At 42.4% G+C, this 22,302-nt stretch overlaps 1 protein-coding gene across 1 annotated transcript in view; it reads left to right on the top strand.

Annotated features, from left to right (window-relative positions):
* Positions 1-22,302, top strand: part of KHDRBS2 (KH RNA binding domain containing, signal transduction associated 2) — a 739,858-nt gene that overhangs the window by 332,027 nt on the left and 385,529 nt on the right. Inside the window, exon 4 of the mRNA XM_019537588.1 lies at positions 15,231-15,377. Coding sequence (XP_019393133.1) covers positions 15,231-15,377 — 147 coding nt within the window. The remainder of the gene's footprint in view (positions 1-15,230; positions 15,378-22,302) is intronic.

The raw sequence follows: 22,302 nt of genomic DNA, 5'->3' as shown, positions 1-22,302 counted from the left end.
AACAGAAAGTAACAGAAAGTCATTTGAGAATTATACATGTGGAATCAACACATTCACATACCTGACACTTGCTCTCTGAGCTGGGTTAGATAATATTTCCCTACACATTTCATCATTCAGAGAGAATCTTTGTACTCCTTTCTTGTCATGTTGCTGTATAAGGCCTTCATCTTATTGTGCCTTACCTGTATATCTTGTTCTCATATATAACTTTTTAAATGTTATATCCATTACATAGAATTTACCTTTTCTTTATTTAGATTGATCCCAGCAATCCCAGCTGTTTCCAAAACTCAATAGAAAACTTTCATATCTCCTGCCAGTGTCCTCAACTTTTCCTCAACTGTCTCTTTACTTGCTACACTTTCTCATTGACACAAAGAACTTGGCATCTTTTTTGCTCTATAATTGGTACTTTTTTCGTTGGAATTGTTATAAATTGTATTTCAATATGTTATTTACTCAATAATTTAGTCCACATACTCTCTTAGTTAATATCACTGTTTCTGACACTAAATTTCTTTGTCCATCAGTGTCCAAATTTCAATTAGTAAATGGTCCATTTATTTTCAAGCTTATAGTCCATTCATCATCATCTGCAAAAGTGTTCCTATCAATAATTCCTCTAAGCTAATTGTGTTGTCATCATCCTCTCTGTTTAGGCTGTGGACCTTGCTTGTGCTTGCAATTTGCAAAATGATAAAAAGTCATTGCCCCTCCATCCATTTCCAAATCCTCAGCATACTTTTAACTTGAATCATTTGCCACAGCATAAATGAGACCATGTGCTAACTTTGTGTTTCAGATTAATTTCTGCTTCAAGTCTCGTTTCTTGTAGTGTCTTGGATTCTTATCCTGTTCATAGTGTCAGAGCATTTTCTGCCTTCCATGAGCTTCACTGTGAAATAGGTGATTGCTTTGATATGCAAATTCTACTGACTTTCTCATTACAATGTTACATAATTTGAGTGATAGAATTTGTCACCATACAACTTGATCTCTTACTAGAGATTCCATTTGCCTTTTGAAATTACAAGATTGACTGTTCAGCCTGAGATAATTCACAGTCTCTCCTATGTTTTCACTAGGGCTGTATGAAACACCACCATTTTATTTTGACTTCCATTTTGCCATTTTGATGGGAAAGTGATTTGTTTCAGTGTTTTGTTTCATTTCAAAGCACTGTTGCATTTCGTTTCATAGAAATTGTTTTGCTGTTTCATTTTGCCCATGGGCTATAATGGGGAATCACAAAACTGCCTATAACTTTGTCATTCTTTCCCTTATTTGAATAAAAACAGCAGGAACAGTAGCCCCTGCTGAGGCCACAAAGACTATAAAGTTTCAAGGATATAGGTGCAGGGGTTTCTGGGAAACTGCACCTCAAGCTGCTGACAAGCAAAATTTGTGACGTGATTTTATGTGTGTGTTAAGGTGTGCCGTCACTGGCACTGGGGCCTTTATATGACATGGTAGTGTGCCCCAATGAGGCTTCCTCCTCCCCTACAGCCTCATCCTGGTCCACCACTTTAAATAACAACAAGTAAGTAAACAACACAGTAGCACTAGCGTCTCAGGCAGCTAAACTGTCACAGTCTTCCTTTCCTTTCCTGCAGGAGCTTCTTCTCCAGCAGCTGCCAGAGAACTCTCCCTACCAGCCCAAGCTGTAGCACTTACATGTACCCAGGGCTCTACCTCCTTCTGGTCAGCTGATCGGGGACAGGTGCTAGGGGTGTTCGTCTAAGGACATGGCACTGGCAGACACGGTCCGTTGAGTCAATCTGGTATTTTTTAGTAGACCAACTGACTAGTTAGAGAAATATATCTTAGCAAGGTTTGGGGTTGAAAAACCCTTCATCAGGCTGAGGAAGCACCTGCACTTTGTGTGTGTACTGTTCCTGGATGGAAGGAATAGTAAAAAAGCCAGAGGCTGGCACGCAATGCAGGCAAGAAAGCCAGTCAGTGAAAATGAAAATGGAGGCTTCAGGGGATGAGGGACAGGCTGGGGTGTAGGGGGGAAGTAGCAGGTAAAAGTGGAGAGGTACCTGGGGAGTCAGATGCCCAGCAGGTTGTAGTGTGTCAGAATTCCTAAGTCTATCTTGAGTCCTAAGTTTCTGTACTTAGGAGGTTGATGAAGTGCAGTTCATAGGCTCATCTATGAAAAGTGTTTCTTAAATTCATACAAGCACTGAACCTCGCTAACCTCATCACCAGAAGCTGACTTCCTACAGCCCAAAATACACCAAATGGATGCAGGCCATGCCATGACAAGACATGTAAAACCTTCCAATAAAATCTCCAGTATGGAGATATCATCACAATACACTACATATCTCCATCAGGGAAACAAGTGCCCTGATGGAAAATAAATAGGAGACACCAAGCAACAACTGAGCACCAGAATGAGCACACACTGAAAATTTATCAAAGACAACAACAGAACACCACTTGTCTCCAATCTCTTAGGCCTGATCCTCAAAGGGAATTTACAAACCACTTTTCAGAGAGAAGCCTATGAAGTGCATCTCATCAGCCTCCTAGATACAGAAACTCATGGACTCATGGACATTGGAATTCTGACACACTACAACCTGCTGGACATCTGATTCCCCAGGTACATCTCCACTTTTACCTGCTACATCCCCCTACCCCAGCCTATCTCTTACCCCCTGATACCTTCATTTCCATTTTCACTGACTGGTTTTCTTGCTTGCATTGCATGCCAGCCTCTGGCTTCTGCCTCAGTTTCTCCCTTAAACTCTCCTGCCATGACTTTGATTAAAAGATAGAAGATGTTCAGTGTTAATAAAGGGAGATTAAGCACCACAGACCACCCAGCTGATGAATCAGCAGTGCGGATTTATTCAGAGCTAGAGGTTACACAGTAATACTCTCCCCTCTAACTACCTTATTAGCAAGGGAAGTCAATGTAACAAATAAAATCACTCTGAAAGCCAAAGAGTGTACCAGATACATTAGGTCAGCTTTCAATATGGCAGAATCTTTCCTGCCAATCAACCCATTAGCGGAGGTGCATTCTCCGCACCGCCTCATGTCCCAAGCTGGGAGCAGTCCCCATTGCTCCTTCTCTGTCGAACTGCCAGATTGTCTCTCTTCCACACCTTTCCGGTGGTGCAAGCAGCCTGGTGTTGCTTCTGTCTGTTGCATGCTGCCCTGAAGCCCTCTACCTCTGAGTTATCTTCATTGCAGTGATCCCCTGGAGCCCTGCTTCCCCTTTTGGTTCCCCATCTTCTTACTGGTCAGTCATCTTGGGTCCTGCTGTCCTGGGTTCTCCAGGGTTGCCAGTCAAGTTTCCTCTCTTTCTCTCTCAAGATTCTTCCTCCAGTGCCCAGAGGCAAGAGTGTGTTCCCTTGCTGCCAGCTTTATACCAGCCACAGCAAGTTAATTAATTAACCTTCTCCCGGTGTGTGATTCCCTTCACCAGTGCACAATGCCGTCTATGTCTACCCACTCCCATGGCAAATCTAGTAATGGGGTTCCTATCTGAGCCCCTGTTACAATAGACACTGGAATTCTGACATATGACAACATGCCAGACATCTGACCCCTCAGTTACCTCTCCACTTTTACCTGTGCTGCTACATCCCCCTCCCAACCCCACTCCAGCCTGTCCCTCACCCCCTGATGCCTCCATTTCCATTTTCACTGACAGACTTGCTTATCTGCATTGCATGGCAGCCTCTGGCTTCTTTACTATTCCTTCCATCCAGGAACAGCGCACATACCAATTGCAGCTGCTTCCTCAGCCTGATGAAGGGTTTTTCAGCCTGAAAGCTGGAATCCCAGGCAGCTAAGCTGAGCTCACCTGGAGCTTCACAACAGCTCAAACCCATTCCTCCAAGTTCATACTGCCATGCAAGCTCAGCAGGGACATGCCCTTCCCCTGGTGGCTGGTGATGTAGTGAGTGCTGCCTCCAGCTCTGAGAGCAGGCCATTAAATGGTTTTTAAAAAAATGAAAAATGGAAATAGGTGCGGATAGAGTGAAGATGGTGGCACTCACTGTGTCTGCATGTGGAGCTTGGGGAACCCCAGCAGTGGGCAGTTCACTTAGAGGAACACCAGCTGCTCCACCAAACCAGGATCCAAGGAGGTGCAGTGTGGTGTCACTACATCACCAGCAAGGCTGAACACCCTCTCACTTGACACACTGGTCAGTGGACAAGACAGGTGTTCCTGGGCAACCGTGGTCAGATCTGGCCACATATGGCTGTAGCTTGCCCAGTAGGCCAAGGAGTCACACAGCAGTGGCTATACAACCTTTGCAAGATGGGCAGCCACCAAGGCCTGAGTGCTACCTGACTGATGGTGGGGTCTGGTGTCCCTGGACCCCACCAGGGAAGCTATACCCTTGGCCCACATTGGCAGCACCTGTGGTGGAGAAGGAGACTGGCTGGTGGATGGCATGCTGGCACAGGACAGTGGATCCCCCTTTTCCACGTTCCCCCCCACCTCTGCCATTCTGCCTCCATTACTCTCTTCACCAGCACCTCCATCCAGACTGATTCAGGCTTTGGCTTCTGCATATGCTCCCCTTCTTCCATGGGTTACACATGGTGACCAGCGACTACAAAGGATCAAACCATTTGATCCTTTGCAAAGGGGGAAAAAAGAAGGTACCGGATAATGTGGGGCGCCTACAAGACACGCTAGGAAATCTGGCCATCACACCGAATGACAAAGCTAACCTATTTAACAACTTCTTTGCCTCCATTTTCCTAAGCAGGTACAGGATCAGCGCCCCCACTGGGACCCCCTCAGGCACCAGGGGAGGTGGATGCAGGCCAAGGGTCAGTGAGGATCTAGTAAGGGAAATTCTGGAGGGAATGGACATATTTAAATCAGCTGGTCCTGATGATCTCCACACCAGAGTGCTGAGGGAATTAGCTGAGCTCATTGCAGGACCCCTGGCACGGCTTTATGAGCACTCGTGGTGTTCTGGTGTGGTGCCAGAGGACTGGAAGAGGGCCAATTTGGTTCCCATCTTCAAAAAAGGAAGGAAGGAGGACCCAGGAAACTACAGGTCTGTTAGTCTTACCTCAATCCTGGGTAAGCTTTTTGAAAGAATTATCCTGGCACATGTCCACAAGGGGCCAGCGGCGGAGGTTATGCTTAAGCACAACACGGGTTCATTAGAGGCAGGCCCTTCAGATCAACCTAGTGGCCTTCTATGACCAGGTCACAAATTTCTTAGACACAAGGGTAGCAGTGGACGTAGTCTTTCTGGACTTTAGGAAGGCCGTTGACACTGTATCTCACCCCATTCTCATTAAAAAACTAGGGGACTGTGATGTCGACACCCACACAGTCAAATGGGTTGCTAACTGGCTGGAGGGCCGCACCCAGACAGTGGTAGTGGATGGGTCATTTTCAACCTGGAGGGATGTGGGCAGTAGGGTTCCACAGGGTGCATTCCTTGGGCCCGCACTGTTCAACATCTTCATCAGTTACTTGGACGAGGGGGTAAAAAGCACCCTGTTCAAATTCGCTGATGACACTAAGATATGGGGGGATGTGGGAACGCTAGAAGGGAAAAATAGGCTGCAGTCAGAGCTAGACAGGTTACAGGGGTAGGTGGATGAGAATAGGATGGGTTTCAACACTGACAAGTGCAAGGTGATGCACCTGGGGAGAAAGAACCAGCACCATTCCTACACTTTTGATGCCAAGATGACCATGGGCCAGCAGTGTGGGGATGCAGTCAGGAAGGCCAACCATACCTTGTTGTGCATCCAAAGATGTATCTCGAGCACTTGTGGACCACCAAGATCTGGGAGATGGTATCCCACTCAGCTCTGTTAAGGGAGCTGCTGATTCGAATCTCCCTGAGCAAGGCCACCTCATGGATGGCCTTCTGTTACTCCACCAGCCTCTCAAGTATCAGGTATGTGTAGTTCCACTGAGTCTCCACATCCTGCTTCATTTTGTGCCTGGGATGTTCCGCTCTGCCTGTTTGTCCCTCAGGATCTTGCCCCCCTCGATGCTCTGGTGGAAGTATCTTGCCACCTTCCTGCATTTGGAAATGAACTTCCTAGTGGTGCTGGTCCTGTCACCAGCAGCTCTGTCCCCCTCCAAGGTGTCCCTGACAATGAGGTGCAACTTGTGTGCTACACAGCAGATGGCAACAAAGTTGGCATCATGAACTGCCCTCACCATATTGCCCCATTGTTGGCGACCACAAACCCATGGGTGAGCTCACCCTGCCCAATGAAACACCACTGCAACAGTTCATGGCCCCCATGATATCCATTGCCATGTGGGACTCATGCACCACCTCGGCTTGAAAGAGAGCCCACCAAGAGCCTGACTGGTCTCACCAGTGCCCTATGAGGAAGAAATAAGAGTGATCGCCACCCCAACTGCTCCAGATGTCCAAGGTGAAGTATAAGGCCACCTGCAGACCTGCCTTGTGCAGTTCCTCCCTCAAGTACTCCCTGCATGCCTCATACAGGGAGGGAACCATACTGCTGAAGGTGGTGAGTGCAGGCACTTGGTAGGATTGGGCCACTAGTGCCATGAGCTGCCTGACACTGCTCAACTAAGGAGAAGAGCTGGTCACACAAAGGAAGCATCTCCCCAATGCTCTGGATGATCTCACTCATCCTTGCAATGTGGCCCTCTTTTTGTCTGCCTTTCCCCCACTGTTCCAGGGTGGCCTGCCTCTGCTTTGGGGGAATGGGGGCTTTTGAGCAAGAGAGGGACTTCCCACTGGTGCCAGGCTGAGGAGGAGCAAGGGCATCCCTGTGGTGCTCATCTGTTTTGTTCCCTTGCCCCAGCTGGTGTTGGCTTGGCAGTGCAGGCAGATAGCATATGTGGGAATAATCTCCCAGCTCAAAATGATACCAGACCACATTACCCGCTTCCTTCTGGGGTGTGGGTGCATGTGCGGATGCTGCCTTTTTCTCCTCCTGAGCAGGAAGAGGCAAAGAAACAGGAGGAGTGGACTCAGCTGAACCTCTTGCCTCCTCACCCTCTACCTCAGCCTCCTCTGAAGTGACTTCTGGGGAAGGAGACCTGGCTCTAGGGGAAACTTGAGGGGTATGGAGCACAAACTCAGATGATTCCCCCTCCTTCCCCAGAATTTCCCTTGCTATGGCACTCAGATCCAGCTCCAGCTCCAGCTTTTCCTCTGGCACTGGAAAGATTAGCATGGGAACTGAAATGGGGGTGGAGGAGACTGTCATGCTGCTGCTGCTGCTTGTTTTCATGGTGGTGGTAGTGGGGGTTATGGCTGGTGCTCTTGGAGGGGATGCAAACTCAGGCACAGTCAGTGGCACTGGCACTGCTCCCCTCTCCTTGCTACTGTAGAACTAGTGGAAGCCTCATGCCTGCTTGTTGTAGCAAAGAGGCTATCTCAGTTTGCGGGGGTAGATGGGGGACTTACAGCTGTCCCTCTACCCCCTCTTCTCTTCCCTGAAGGCTTGCCAGCTGCCTTTCCAGCATGCTTCATGCTGTGTTTTGTAATGTCTTTGCCTTGGTGTGCTGGAAAATCTGTGTGTTCTTCTGTAATGTAATCTGATTTATGTAAGATATGTAGATAATTGTATATGTATGTGTATTTATATAATGTATGTATGTAATGTATGTGTGTATATATGCATTATGTAATAAATTACATATATAAATATATGTATGTGTTGCTGTATAAATTCTATATTATAATATGCAATATATGCTGTGCTTTCCTGCAAAGTGAATTAAATGTACACTGTGAGAGAAAGCACAGATTTCTTTTCTGGGGGAAAAGAATCAAAATAGACTAACAAAAAGAAAAAGGGGATTTTGGGGGAGGAATAAATTAAAAGAAATGAATGAACATAATAATAAAATAAAAAGTTATAGAAAGGAAAAGATATTGATGAATCCCACTTGCTAGGCTAGCATGTAGGAAATGAATGATAACCTTTGTTGTCTGACACTGATGAGCTGCTGGAAGACACAGCTCAGTAACTGACCCCAAGGCAGAAAGCAGTTCAAACAATTCTGCTTTTAATGCTGTTTTTCCATCCCTCTCCAGAGCACTGGGATTGTAAGGGACCTCAGGGAAGGATCACAGTCATTGGCCAGCTATACAGCCAATATCAGAGCAGTCCTTCCCTGCTCTTCCTCCTCCCTCTCCTTACTTTCAGTTTCCCTGCAACCAAGCCCAGCTTCAGCTTCAAAACTTGAAACATTTCAAAACTCTCTAAATGTTCTGACTGCCCTTGTTTTATTTTGAGGCTGTTTCAAAGCCCTTCATTTCATTTCAATTTTGCTGTTTCGAGCTTGAAATGAGTTAAAACAGTGTAGAAACAAAACAACCAGCAAAATTTTGCACAGCCCTATTATTTACTTTTTCTACTCCATTTAAAAATAGGTTATTTGCCTGTTTTTTTTTATAAATTCATAGATTAATATAAATTTGGGGCTGGAAGGGATCTCATGAGATCATCAGGTCAAGCCCCCCTGCTCTAAGGCAGGAAAGACTGATGAGGTCAGATGACCCCAACAAGGTGTGCATCTAGTTGTCTTCTGAAGATCTTCAGGGAAGGTAACTGTACCACATCTGGGGGGAGTCTGTTCCAGACTCTGGACGCACAAACCATAAAGAAGTTTTTCCTTATGTCTAATTTGAAGCGATCTTCTATTAGTTTATGACCATTATTCCTAGTCTTCCCCTGGGGTGCCTTGATGAACTGATATTCTCTTAGCCCCTGATGTTTGCCCATTATATACTTAAAGGCTGCCACTAAGTCCCCCCTGAGTCTTCTCTTTTCCAGGCTGAACAGTCCCATTTCCTTCAGCCTCTCCTCATATGGTCTGTTCTCCAGACCTCTAATCATTCGTGTGGCCTTCCTTTGGACTCTTTCCAGCTTCTCTACATTGCTTTTAAAGTGTGGTGCCCAGTACTGGACGTAGTACTCCAGATGCAGTCTCACCAATGCTGAGTAGAGTGACATCCTTAGTCATTCTTGTGATGCATCAGTTGATGCATGCCTGAGTGTTGTTTGCTTTGCCACCGATAGCATCGCACTGGTGACCCATGTTTATTTTGTGCTCTTTCAGTTGTGGTGCTGGCTAGTGTAGCACCACCAAACCTGTAAGTAGGTTATGGTTTATATCTCTCCAGATGGAGCACTTTACATTTCTTGGTGTTAAACATCATCAGGTTTAGATCTGCCCACTTTACAAGCCTTTCGAGGTCAGTCTGTAACCTCAGCCTGTCTTCCAGCACAACCACACTCCCCCATAACTTGGTGTCATCTGGGAACTTTGCCAATACACCTTCCACACCCATATCCAAACTACTGATGTTGAAAAGCACTGGTCTGAGTACTGAGCCTTGAGGGACACCACTTGTAACCTTTTGCCACGTCAACTCAGTTTGGTCTATTAACACTCTCTGGATCTGACTTTAGAGCCAGTTTCCCAGCCACTGGACCATTAAGTTGTTGAGGCCGCAATTTCTCAATTGAAAAATGAGGACATTGTAGGAGACAAAGTCAAAGGCCTTTTTGAAATCCAAGTATATGACATCAATCTCCTTTTTTATGTTACACAGAGTCAAGTATTCAAGTTTTTGTAGATCATTTTCAGTGTTAGACTCCATTGTTTGAGTTGACTGAAAATTATTTTTAAAAATATCAAGTGCTTCAGAAATTTTCTAGTGGCAGGAATAAAGCTACCTTTTGACTGCCTTCCTTTTTTGCTGTCACCTGTGAAATGCCAAAAGAGCACTAAAATGAAACAAATGTTATTCCTTCTCCTATGTCTTCCACATTTATAGAAAGTTTCAAGACTGGTAGGACTTCAAAATGCCCTGTTCTTTCACTTAGTGTATATTCTTAGTTCATTTCACTCCCATGGGCACATCTACATGAGACGCTACTGCCCAGATCTGATGTGCAGTTCTCACAATCACACTTACTACCATGCTACATGCGTAAGGCAAAAATGGGATAATGAGATTAAGCATCAGATCCCATTACCTATATTGCTCATTCATGGTATCTTGGGATCAGGATGGAGCTCACAGATTTGCATCTCATAGAAACTACTTCATGAAATGGCAGTCTTCATCAGAGGACTTCTGGTTGATTTCAGTTGTCCTTGGGAATAAAAGATGTCAGAGAATATTCCTGGAATTATCCATGATAATGTCTAAACAGCTAAGTTCTACAAAGACATGATAAATAAAAATGTACAGCCACTGCATTAATGTATATTCACTGAAGATCTTAATCAATATGAAGAAGAAAGATTAACCTTTTTGTTTGTAAACATCAGTTATATGAGGAAGAGGATATTCATGTGAGTTAACGTAACTGTGATGCAAAGGATGTCTGACAATTGCCTTGCTTTTAAATAGGAATATGCAAAGCTTTGTATGCTGATTCAATTTGGAGGAGATTTGGCCCAATTCAGTGGCCAAATCTCCAAATCCAAATTAAATTGTGAGACCAATAAAAAGGTCTGAATCAATTTGAAACTCTCTGAATTGATTTGGAAAAGATTTGGAAAACTTTGGAGAGATTAGATTCGGGCATTCCTTGCTCACTGCTCCAGGGAGCTAAACCTGAACTCTGTACTGGTAAGTAGGGGGCAGGGGACAGAGGCTGGAGGAGGGGGAAGGTGACCATGGGGGGACTTCTAACAGGCCCCATCCCCTGCCTGCTCCCCCAGCCCCCTAAGTGCCCCCTCACCCCTGCCTGCTCTCCCAACCCTGTCAATGGTGCCCCACCTGGCCCAGCATCCTGGCTCTTAAAATAAGTAAAAAGCCCCACACTTACTGGCTCCTGCCAGATGGGGAGGCAATCCCTGCTGCCCTTCCACTGCTGCATGCTCCATGGGAGGGGTCTGCCATAAGACCTCCCAGTTGCCCAGCTCTGTTGATAGCTTGCCCTCTCAGCCCCAGCATCTCCACTCTTTAAAAAAAAAAAAGCCCTGCACTCACTGGATGCTGCAGTGGCCATTGGGGGTTTGGGGGGCTCGTGGCAGAGCTCCCCATGCAGCATGGGGCAGTGGGGGGCAGCAGGGATCGTCCCCCTACCTGGCAGGAGCTGGTGACGCCGGGGCTAAAAAAAAACAAAGTTTTGAGACACTGGGGCTGGGCAGGACAGCCATTGACTAGGTTGGGAGAGCGGACAAGGCATAGGAGCTTGTGGCAGAGCCCCCTACGCAATGCAGGACAATGGGGAGCAGCAGGGATGCCCCTCCCCCCCCACCTGGCAGCAGCCAATGAGTGCAGGGCTTTATTTTTAAAGAGCCAGGGCACTAGGGCCAGGCAGGCAGCCATTGATGGGGTAGGGGAGGGGCCTGTTTGATTCAGAGATTCAGCCAATTCAGTGGCGGCTGAATCTCTGAATCAGATTCAGTCAGATCAATTTGATACAGTGATTGGAATGACTGAATTGAATCACTGCCCCCGAATTGGCCAAATCTGAAGTGAATACTAGCTTTACACAGGCCTACTTTTAACCCCTGAAAAGAAATGTGATTGAGATTTTTTGTGTCTCTGAGTCAGAATTGAACAGCAGGCATAACAAGATGCTTGAGCAACCTGGGTGGCAGCCACACATGGTACAGCATGGCTGCACTGCTGCACTCACTGCTGCTGGCAAGTTAACAGCACAGCTGCTGCTATTTTATTTCCCCTCCCCTCTCCAACCCCAGTGTTGGCACCCAAGCTGGTTAGCCTGGCTGCCCTGCCTTTCTTATGCTATGTTGAATAGATTTTAAATTAGGAAGTTTTAGCAAGATAGCCACACGAATGAGTTTCAGGAAGGGTAATGTCTGTTCCCTTCCTTACTGCCCATGGATTTGCAGGTGTTGAATATTGATATGAGGGGATTTTTACTTAATTTTAAAGATTGAATATTGTGGCAAGCAGTGTATATGCATATCCTGAGATGTTTTTAATGAGTACATTATAAACTGAAAATCAGACCTTAAAAAATAAATGGTGAGGTTAATGTTTGTGAATTCCTTAATACTTGCAAGCTCCACAAGGCTGGTGAAGAACTTTTATAACTCCATTAGGCTTTGAAATTCTAAGATGTTTACATTTCTATAATACATAAAACCAGTATTATATGCTCAGTGTTCTCACAATAGTCTCATTCTCTTAAGATTTTTTTCCAGCATTCATGAATATAGGATATTTAAATTCTGAGCTATATTTTTAAAAAGTTTAGCTGACTTTTCCAAAAAAACTCAGACTAATCTCTGTTTGTGTAGAGATTTGACTCAGAGAAAAAAAGCATGTTAATAATATTTCTTACTGCAGTGATATAGACATTTCTGATTTTTAAGCTCATTAAAAACATGAAATAATTACATGTGTTACAACCACAACTATGGAGTTGCTACTGCAGCACTGGATTGAAGTTAGAAAAAATCAAATAGGAAATGAGATACAAATTCCTACCAGTAAAAGTAATCATTGCAACAAGGTTACCAAGGAAAATGATGAAGTCATCATCACATGAAGTCCCTAAAATGGTATTGGATGCCTTTCTAAAATATATGCTGTTTAGCCACACATATTGAACTCAGTAGCATATACTTACATAATAAGGTGATTATTCCTTCCAAAAAGGAATTACTGAGTAAAACACTATGCTCTGTATCCTCAAGGAGGTCAGAATAGATGATTTAGGTGGTTTCTTCTGGCTTTAAAATTTTAACTCTATAATCTTGATGAATTTAGATCTAGAAATGTCCTTGCTCTACTTAGAATTAATAAAAGTAGGTCATTTTCATGTTCATGTAATTAAAAGTCAACAGAATAGATTTTTCTTAACTTTAATGAGACTTGTATTGCATCAGGGTTGAGATTTATGCAGTAGGAGTTTATAACTTCCATGAAGCATCAAAAAAGACTAGGGTAGGACTTGTGTTGAGCAGGAGCATAATCATATATGGGATCACATGGATGCTGTAACTTCTTGAAAACAATGTGTGTAGCTGATAATTACTGTTTATGGGTATATTTACAGCAAAAAATTCCATTAACATATTCCATAAGGTTCTCTTGATAATCATGTATTCTCTTAATGTGGAACTTGGTGTGTATATAAACTTTAGGCAGAGAGAAGGTTTTATAAAGTTTCAGGAAGTATTTTTCCCAACTCTGGGTTGAGGTCTGTCTATGTGAGCTAGCAAAAATGTCTATTATTTGAATTACTCAATATGAAATATTCTAAAAAACAAAGGCTGTAGAAGTAGGGAGCCTGGCAGCTCTATGCTTCAGAGACTAAGAGGCAGAGAAAAGTTCTTGAACCAAGGTTTGCATTAATTGATGTAAAAATATTTGGTGTTGTCTAATTTGCCTGAAATTTGAAGCAAGTATGTAAGAAAAATTAAGATACAACCTGTACCTAGGGAAGATGCACAGTGACAATCTTCTCCATGTTGTCCCTATGAGTTTACTATTTGGAAACAGCTTCTGGATAGGGAAAATAGGACGACTGTCAGTGTATTGGGGGAGAAGGGCCTGAAATTAAGAAACCTATAGTTTCTAAGTGTGTTGATGAAACAATAAATATTACCATGCTATCAGCATATCTCAAACGTGACATGGAAAAGAAATGTAGCAGTAAATCATATGACTAATGTATACATCCATTTATGTACCCATCTATTTTTTATTAGGCCAGCTGTGTAAAGGCTGATAAATATAGTGATTCAGATTTTTTGCCCTTGTCTTCATTTGGAAAATAAATGGATTCAGTGACATTGTGCTTGTTTATTCTCTCTTTGGGATCAGACCGAGAAATATGAATGAAACTTGGAACAATTACTGTTATAACATTTTGTTTTACCAAACTCTAATTTGTTAAGAATTCTTCATATTAAATTATTGTACGGGCTGTGATAAAATTTTTGTTCCAGTACACTGAAATGCAGTGTAACATCTCCTTATAAACTGTTTTATGCACTTGTCAATGGATGCATCCACATGTGCACTTCATTGTAGAATAGATTAATTAGCTCCACAGTAAAGCATCATAGTCTACACATGCACTGGTAGTACGGCAAAGTAAATTAATTAACTCTGTTGTAAGATAGTACTGTTGGGTGCAAATTGCACCCAGGCAGCCCAGTTAGCCGGAGCCAGAACCCTGCCTCCTGCCAGCCCCTCCATTGCCTGATGCCACCACCCAGAACCTGGGGCTGACACCTGTGCCCTCTGCCATCCCAGGGCTGCTCTGCTCCAGCTCTATTTGCTGCAGTCCCAGGCTCATGTGTAGACACTGCACCTAGGAGCAGTTAGCTCTGGCTCAAACTGCTCTGGAGTTTATTGCATTACATTAATTTCACATGTAGATGTATCCAGTGATATCTCTGTTTAAAACTATAAAGATCAAGTACTTCAAAAAAAATAGTTCGTCAACAGAAAATAAAGATTAAAGAGTGATTAAGGGGTACAGGTTGTAGCTATGTTGGTCTAAGGACATAAGCAAACAAGGTTATTTGGGTAAATCCAATATCTTTTATTAGACCAACTCAAATAGATGTAAAAATTCTTCTTAGCAAGCTCTTGGGAACAAACGCCCTTCATCAGGCTAAGGAAGCATCTGCAAATGGTCTGTGCTCTTCCTGGATGGAATGGTAAAGCACTTAGTTTTCCAACAATTTGAGTTATTCTGGTAAACAATATAGGATTTACCCAAAGAACCTTGTCTGCAAAGATTGATTAAGTGATTTTTACAATGGTACACGGGAAGTCTATGGCAGAGCTAGAAATGAAATTCTGACTACCTGATTTCAAGTGAAGGCTTTTATTGTAAGGGCTATCCTTTTCCTTAATGATACCATGTCATTTTCATTAAAAAATGGAGCATGGTCTAGGTGGAAATCAATACACAATTCAAATGAATAAAAAGTAAAATTCTGGGTGGAAACATCTTAGTACAGAGAAAGTTCATGCCAGTTCGCTCTCTCTTGCATATATTTTTGTATTATTGGGTTAATGATATTTCAATTTTTGGTTTTGAAGTATTTCGCATTTTTCTCTGCTATGATTAAAGTTGGTTGTAGATAATTATGCTGGTTTTATCACTCAGACACTCAAAAGTGATTTTTAAATTTTAAGTGGCTTTTACTAGAATTTTATTTTTCTAACAATTTGGAAGTCTGCTTAAATATGTCCTTTGTCATTTTCACTGTAAATGTTAAACTAATGCAAAATGAGTAGATTCTTATTTTTATAAATAACGTTTTTTCACAGGAAGAAGAGCTAAGGAAAAGTGGGGAAGCCAAGTATGCACATTTGAGTGATGAGCTTCATGTATTAATTGAAGTGTTTGCTCCACCTGGGGAAGCTTATTCACGTATGAGTCATGCCTTGGAAGAGATTAAAAAATTCCTAGTTCCAGTAAGTGGTCTATGGCATATTTGTGTGTGTGTATAGTTCTGCTGCCTTGGAGATAGTCATTCTTTAAGAGCCTACCAGTTTGAGAAATAACACGATCTTCCAAAGAGCCATCTTAAGCGATACCGAACAATCTGCTGTTACATGTAAATTCTCTGAAACACTGTCTGCGTTTTTTAGGGTTGTAGGCCATGGACAGCAATATAGAAATAGCTTTGAGTCTATAGGAAGATGTGTAATCGTGGTGTATTTATACTAGCATTTTGATTGTTGACTATAATTTATCCCAATATCTTCCTCTAAGCAAATATAAATTGTATCTGACATGAAAAATGCATGTTTTTCAGATTTCACGCTCATATTTATGCTCCATTTAAATTTTGCTGTCACTCAGAAATCTAATTCTGACTAATTTCTGAATTTAGAGAACCATTGTTATTTAGGAAAACACTTAAACACATACTTAACTGCTTTTTAAAAATGGAAACAAAAACCCTAGAATACCATAGAATAGGACAGATTAGAGAGGAAACCCCTTTTTCAATTATATATGTCCATTTGTGATTTACACTGCGCTCCATTACAGAAATGGAGACATGCAGCCATCTTCCTATTCATATAATGGGGGTCCTTACATGTCCAGATTGGATAATAGAATTAGTCCATTTCAACTGGGTAACTAAGAGTTAGTTTTAAGCTGCATTTTGGTCATGCACTAGCTGAAATAGAATTCTGCTCTGTATGTTTCCCTGGGTGCAGTAAGGTCACAATCTTAAAACAAGACACATGCCTTTGCCCTTGCTGGCCCAAAAAGACATATATATCCTGAAAATAGAATAGGATCAGGGTCATTTGTATCTATTTTTTCATCCCATATTTCTAGAACAGAACCATAGACTAAAATTAAGTGATCTTGTAAGAATTTATGAAAAGTGATAGTTTTTCACTGATACAATACCTGTTTCAAGACATTCAACTGGGGAGGAGGGGCAAAAAAATTTCAAGGTAAATCAACAAAGCAATGAAAAGGTTGACAATATCATATAGAATGACAGCTTGGCTGCAAGTAAATGATGTGGACATGCCAAGCCCAATGGTAGCATGTGTTTTTTATAATTAAACAATAAGTTCCTGAAAATCAGGAAATATTAAGGTTATCCAATATTTCCATTCTAAGCCTCATTTTCAGTTGTTCATGACTTTGCCAATTTTAACTTTAAACTACAATTTCCCATGCTGGGTGTATGTCAGTCTGAATATATTTTTTGGCAAAATTTCAGCTAAAATAATTCAAACATTTCCAAGAAGGCAGATCCAGGACAGCATTTACCCACCTCCGCTGGTAAAATTATTCTTTCTCTTTCTGCAATCCCATCATATGCCAGCTAGCTTCTATAATAACAAAGGCTGGGGTCCTAGGGAATCAGTGTCCTTCACTACACAGTCCTCCTTCATCCCAAGAGAAGGGTTTTGTGGAAAAAATAGTAAAGACTATATTGTATTGTGTACAGATAAGGGGGAAGAAGATAAATTAGTAAACTTTATTTCTGATATTTTCTAATTTCTTGAGATTCCAAACTTAATAATTATCTTTTAATATAGTAACTTACTCTCTAGGAGGAAAATACTACAGCTACATTAACAGGTGCCATGTTGAGTAGTAGCATATAGGGGTGTGCAAAGCAGGCCCTTTTGGATTCAGATTCAGCCCAAATCAGGGACAGTAACTTGATTAGTTGATTTTGATCACTGTCCCTGATTCAATTTAGCTGAATCTATTCAGACATAGACACAGCTTTAAAAGTTTTATCTACATACCTCGAGGTTCCAGCATGGCTTGTAAATGCCGCGATGCTGGGGTGTCCCACAGGAGTGTGGGGGAGTCCTCCACTTGCTCAGCAGTGAACCTGGAAGTAGCATGGAAGTACCTCCAGTCCACTTCTGGATCCACCAGGGAGCATGCTGGGGAGCCCCTCACATTCCCTCCCCCTGGCTTGGTGATCAGCTGCAGGGGAACCCTAGGTGCCCCACCCCAGACCCAGGAGGCACCGGTTGCCAAGTTGGAGGGAACCCCGTGAATGCTCCACAGTGGACCCAGAAGTGGACCGTAAGTGCTTCTGGTCCACTTCCAGGTCTGCTGCTGACCACGCTGGGGAGCCCCCACACTCCTGTGGAATGCTCCATGCACCCCAGCATTGCAGCATGCATGAGCTGCCTACTCCCTAGAGTTGTGTAGAAAAAGCATTTCAAGCTATCTCTGTGTCCGAATCTCTGAATCTTTCTGAATCTCTCCAAATCAATTTGGATGGTTCCAATTTGATTCAGAGAGATTAGAGGGTCCTCTGAGTCAATTCAAATTCAGAGATTTGGCCACGAAATTGGGCCAAATCCCCACTGAATTGAATCAGGGACTGAAGCTTTGCACAGCCCTGGTAGTGTACTGCCCCATTAAACCAATGTGAGAAAGGTTCTGAGAATCTAATGCAGTAATAAGCAATGTCTGGGCTTTATATAGAAAATAATGTTTTTTCTTGTACACACCATGAAAAAAATAAGTGAAAAAATCATAACACCTGAGCAGTAATAATTTTCATCTCTGTCTCCTTTTTTATAAATGCCCATTATCTGTTCTGCTCCTCCTAAATATCTCTGTCTTGGGGGAACAAGGAAAGAAAAATACCATGGTTAGGATAATGTATTTGACTTTGGTTAAATACTTCATTAAATAGTCAATTTTTAACAGGTTGATATTTTGATGCTGTATTTACTTGTTAATAAGGTATTTATACTTGTTTTACAGTAACAATAATCACCTTAAACAAATAATGACCATACTTATTATGACTTGTTTGGTAGTTGTATCTCCTTTCTGGGTTTTTTTTAATTATTATTTTAAAACGAACAAAGCATTTATTAACTGGCTGATAACAACCTGGTTTAAGGGTTTTATGCTCTAATAGACAATTTCAATTTTGTTTCCTGTTTAAGGTATCTCTTTATTTTTTTATGATGGTGTATTTTTTATAAATCCTAATTTATTGTGTCAGGGAACACATACAATTTCATTAGAGGATAGAAAGCAAAAGAACGTAACACTTTTATTTATATCAAAGCAGGTATCTAATAAAATTTACAAATGAGTTTTCACCTCCTTTATGTTATTTTTTCCTTTAATCATGTCAAATATAAGTGGAATATTGTCCTTATAGTGATTATATTGACTCATAGCTTCACTAATATGGAAAAAAACAATTGTTTATTTACTGTAAGGTTTTAATGAGACTTTAGGTAAATGTTAAGAAACTATAACAAAGAGAAAGAAAACCAATCTTTGGTGGAGTTTGGGAAAATAGAGAATTAAAAAGTTTCTATTTATTCACTGAACCAAAATTATAATAAGCACTTTCTTCTGTAAAGTAGCTTCTTCCTTTTCACCTTCAGTCTGGCCCAAGGAGAGTATGAAAATTTTCAGTAACCAAAATTGTATTGAATATTGCAAATTCTAGTTCATACTGAAGTAAAAAGTAATTCTGCCTCAGGTAGTGTTCTGGGATCTCTCCAATAGAAATTTAAATTAATTATAATACCATATAATATCTGTAGCTTTCATTAATTTAGTGACTGACAAGTTTTTAAAACCAAGGCACTTTGATGTAAACTGGTATAACTGATCAGAAACTGGTTCAAATCTGTAACACAACATGTTGGCTCTGGATTTAGGACCCAGATGCCTTGTCCCTCAGACCAACCATGACCTCTCCCTTCAATAATAGGCAAATGTACTGATACACAAGGGTAATAGAAAAAGCCACAATGCAAGCAATTAAATAATTCTATATATCTGCCAATCCTAGGGCTGTTGCCAGAGTCAAGCAGCATATCTCCAGGACACAGGCTTCACTCTGAAGGCCCTCTATTAGGTGCCAGATGACAGCAACCTGGAGGTGGGATGCTGAAGCCCATCCCCCAGTGGGTTGGATGAGATGGGAAGTGGTGTGCCCTTTGTCCATGGTGACCTTGGGGACCCCTCCTGGGGGATGAGGATGGTAACGGGAACCCCTCTCAGGGTCCCTCTTGGGAACCCAGGCCCTTTGTTACTTTCAAGTCTTTGCTTTTGTATTCTCCTTCCCTCCTGATAACTCCTGATGACTCATCATCTGTGGCTATCACTGATTGGTCTCTCTGTGTTGATTAGACTGCCCATGTTGTGTTTCACCAGCATACTCCATCATCACATGCACATCCCTGCGAAACAGGAATTTCAGTGCCCCCTCTGTGGTCTTGAGAACTGGTGCCTCTTTATTTCATGTTATGGAAGTGTGGTACATGCCCCCAGTTTCTCAGACTGTGTTCTTGTTTGTTACACAACCTGTCTGTTTTGGAAGGCTGAGAAAGCAGTGTGTGAGACACCCAGGCTTTTAGAAATTAATTAGCCTCTGCTGCCCATCCTGAACCATTCTAGTGCATATATACACACACACACAAACACATACACACACACCCCTATAAGCCAGTTCCCCAAAACCAAACCTCTAAATACTATTTTCAAGCCATAAAAAAAAAATTTGGTGCACATAAACTGCCTTCAAAATGGCTCAAACCAGTTTAAGATAAACCTGGTTGGATACAGTATCAAACTTAACTGACTTAGATAAATAGGTTTATGGAACTTTGGATCCCCTCCAGATTCAAGTTAAGTCACAGTCCCCCAGCATCCCAGGATGCTTTGCATCTCCCCCAAAAAACCTTCTTTTAGGATGGGCATGCTAACCTTGACCCAAGCTGTCTGCTCCAGTAGAGCAGGGAGGCATGCTCAAGCACTTCCTGGATTCTGGCCACATGTGGCTGCATTTCTACAATCAAAAGTGTATGTCTGTTCACTTGCTTATCAGTTCAACCTACTCAGGTTACACTAACCTGCAAAGATTGAATCAATTCAGCTTCAGATTTTTTGACTGTCTATACTTAGCTAAGGACTACCTTCCATTAGATTGAAACCAGTATGTGACTGGAAGATCACCTATATAGGAAAAATATTCTGGCCTTCTTCAAACTTTCAATAACTGATAAATAATGTTTATTTTGCTACCAATCTCAGGGGATCATAACATTCCTGCTGTTTTTGTACTACCTGACTGACTAGATTTTCTGTGCAGTTACTTCAGGAGAATAATTCTCCAGTAAGATTTGATTTGAACACTCAAAGATTTTATTTGAACACTGTGTAAGAGACTAATATAATGGATATGTAACTGGTCAGAACATAGAACTAGAAAGGGCCTCCTGGGCCATCAAGTCCTGGCCTCCTGGTCCCTTGTATTAGAAGGAAATCATTTACCTAAGGAAGACTCAAAATAGCTACTTTACACCTTCAGGTGTAACTACAAGGCGTGGCTTCTGAAACACTAACAAAACCTACAACCTGCTACAGATAGAAGCAAGGGAGAAAGGGAACTGCCCTGACAATGCAATCACAGGGATAGTTCATATTCATAAGTAGTAGTATATACTCAGAATATCCTAGGAAGAGGACTACACTCTACATCACACAGAAAAGCAAATACTTTGTAGTCCTTACCAATCTGACCTTGGAGGAATTTTTTTTCTTTCTTTCATATTTGGCAAGTCATTATGAAGACCAATATCACTCCACCTCAGCAAAGAACCCCTAAGTTTTCTAGATGAGCTTAAGTTCCAATTGCCTTGCCTCCATTTTGTAACTCAGAAATGATGGTGCACATGACTCTTGGGTGTTTAAATTAGTGTGGCTCGCTAATTAAAGCCCCACCACCAGCCTCCTGGAGTACATCTATATACTTAGGCACTAAATTAATGCGCATTAGGTTGCCATAGTGCACAGTAGCACAAGCATATGTTTTTTTAGATGTTGATTAATGCACAATAGCTTATTTTACTGTGTATTAGCATAATAGCACTTTTTTTATGTGCCACTTCAATGTGCAGTGATAGTCTACTATGCATTAAAGTGCATGTGCAGATGCACCCACTGAGAGTTTTCAGTAATCTTGTCCTTACAGGACTCCACTTGATTAGCATGGAGTACAGCATAGGAATTTGTGTTGTAGGCTTTGTCATTAGGAAATCTCATGGTCCTTTCAAATGGCTAATAAATTAGGACTACATCATCACTTCCCTACTCTCATCCCCTTCATGCTAACCCAATGGAATCCTGATGAGGGTGGGTTCACTGAAAACTCAGTTTGTATTCCATAGTCCTGGGGCGCATCTACATGTGCAAATGTATAGGGCAGGCATCTATACATGTGGGGAAGCAGGAACAGATTTGCTGATCATGGCAGCGGTCTTTTCCCACCCTCACTGGCCCTACACTGCCCCCTGCAGCAGTGGGGAAAGCTCTAGTTTTCCCCTGGATGCTATCCCAGAGACTGCCAAAGAGCCATGGGGCCAGGAAACATCTGTTTCCTGGTGGGGGCTGGGACATTGCTCCCTCCCGCCCGGCAGCAGAGAACTCCCAGCCCCCACTCTGTGAATGTGATCATAGAGAGAAGGCTGGGAGAGTCTTATTTCCTAGACCCAGCTCCACAAGTGGGGAGTGGGGGCTAGGAGCTGCCTGATGCCAGGGCAGGGGGGCATTCTCCCCACCCAGGCTCTGATGGCAGAACCTGACCCAGCAGCAAGTAGCTCCCAGGGCAGGGAGCAATCTTCTGCTCCCTGCAATATGGCTCACTGGGAGCACATTTGCTCCTGGTCAGCCATCTATGTACGCCATACTGCACAACAATTACTCTTGAATTTGCTACTTGTATTTACAGGTATTAAATTTACTTATGATTAAAGCAAATTACCGCACAGTAAGTGTCTGCACATGTAGGTGGTGATGCTTACTGTGCAGTAATTTGTTGTAATCTTGAGGAAAGTGTATTGCATAGATATGCCCATGTAATAC

The sequence above is a fragment of the Crocodylus porosus genome, unplaced genomic scaffold (assembly GCF_001723895.1).
Source record: "Crocodylus porosus isolate Cpor-Errol unplaced genomic scaffold, CroPor_comp1, whole genome shotgun sequence".
Taxonomy (NCBI): Eukaryota; Metazoa; Chordata; order Crocodylia; family Crocodylidae; genus Crocodylus; species Crocodylus porosus.
Note: the sequence above shows the minus strand (reverse complement) of the source record. Positions and strands in the feature narration are given on the sequence as shown.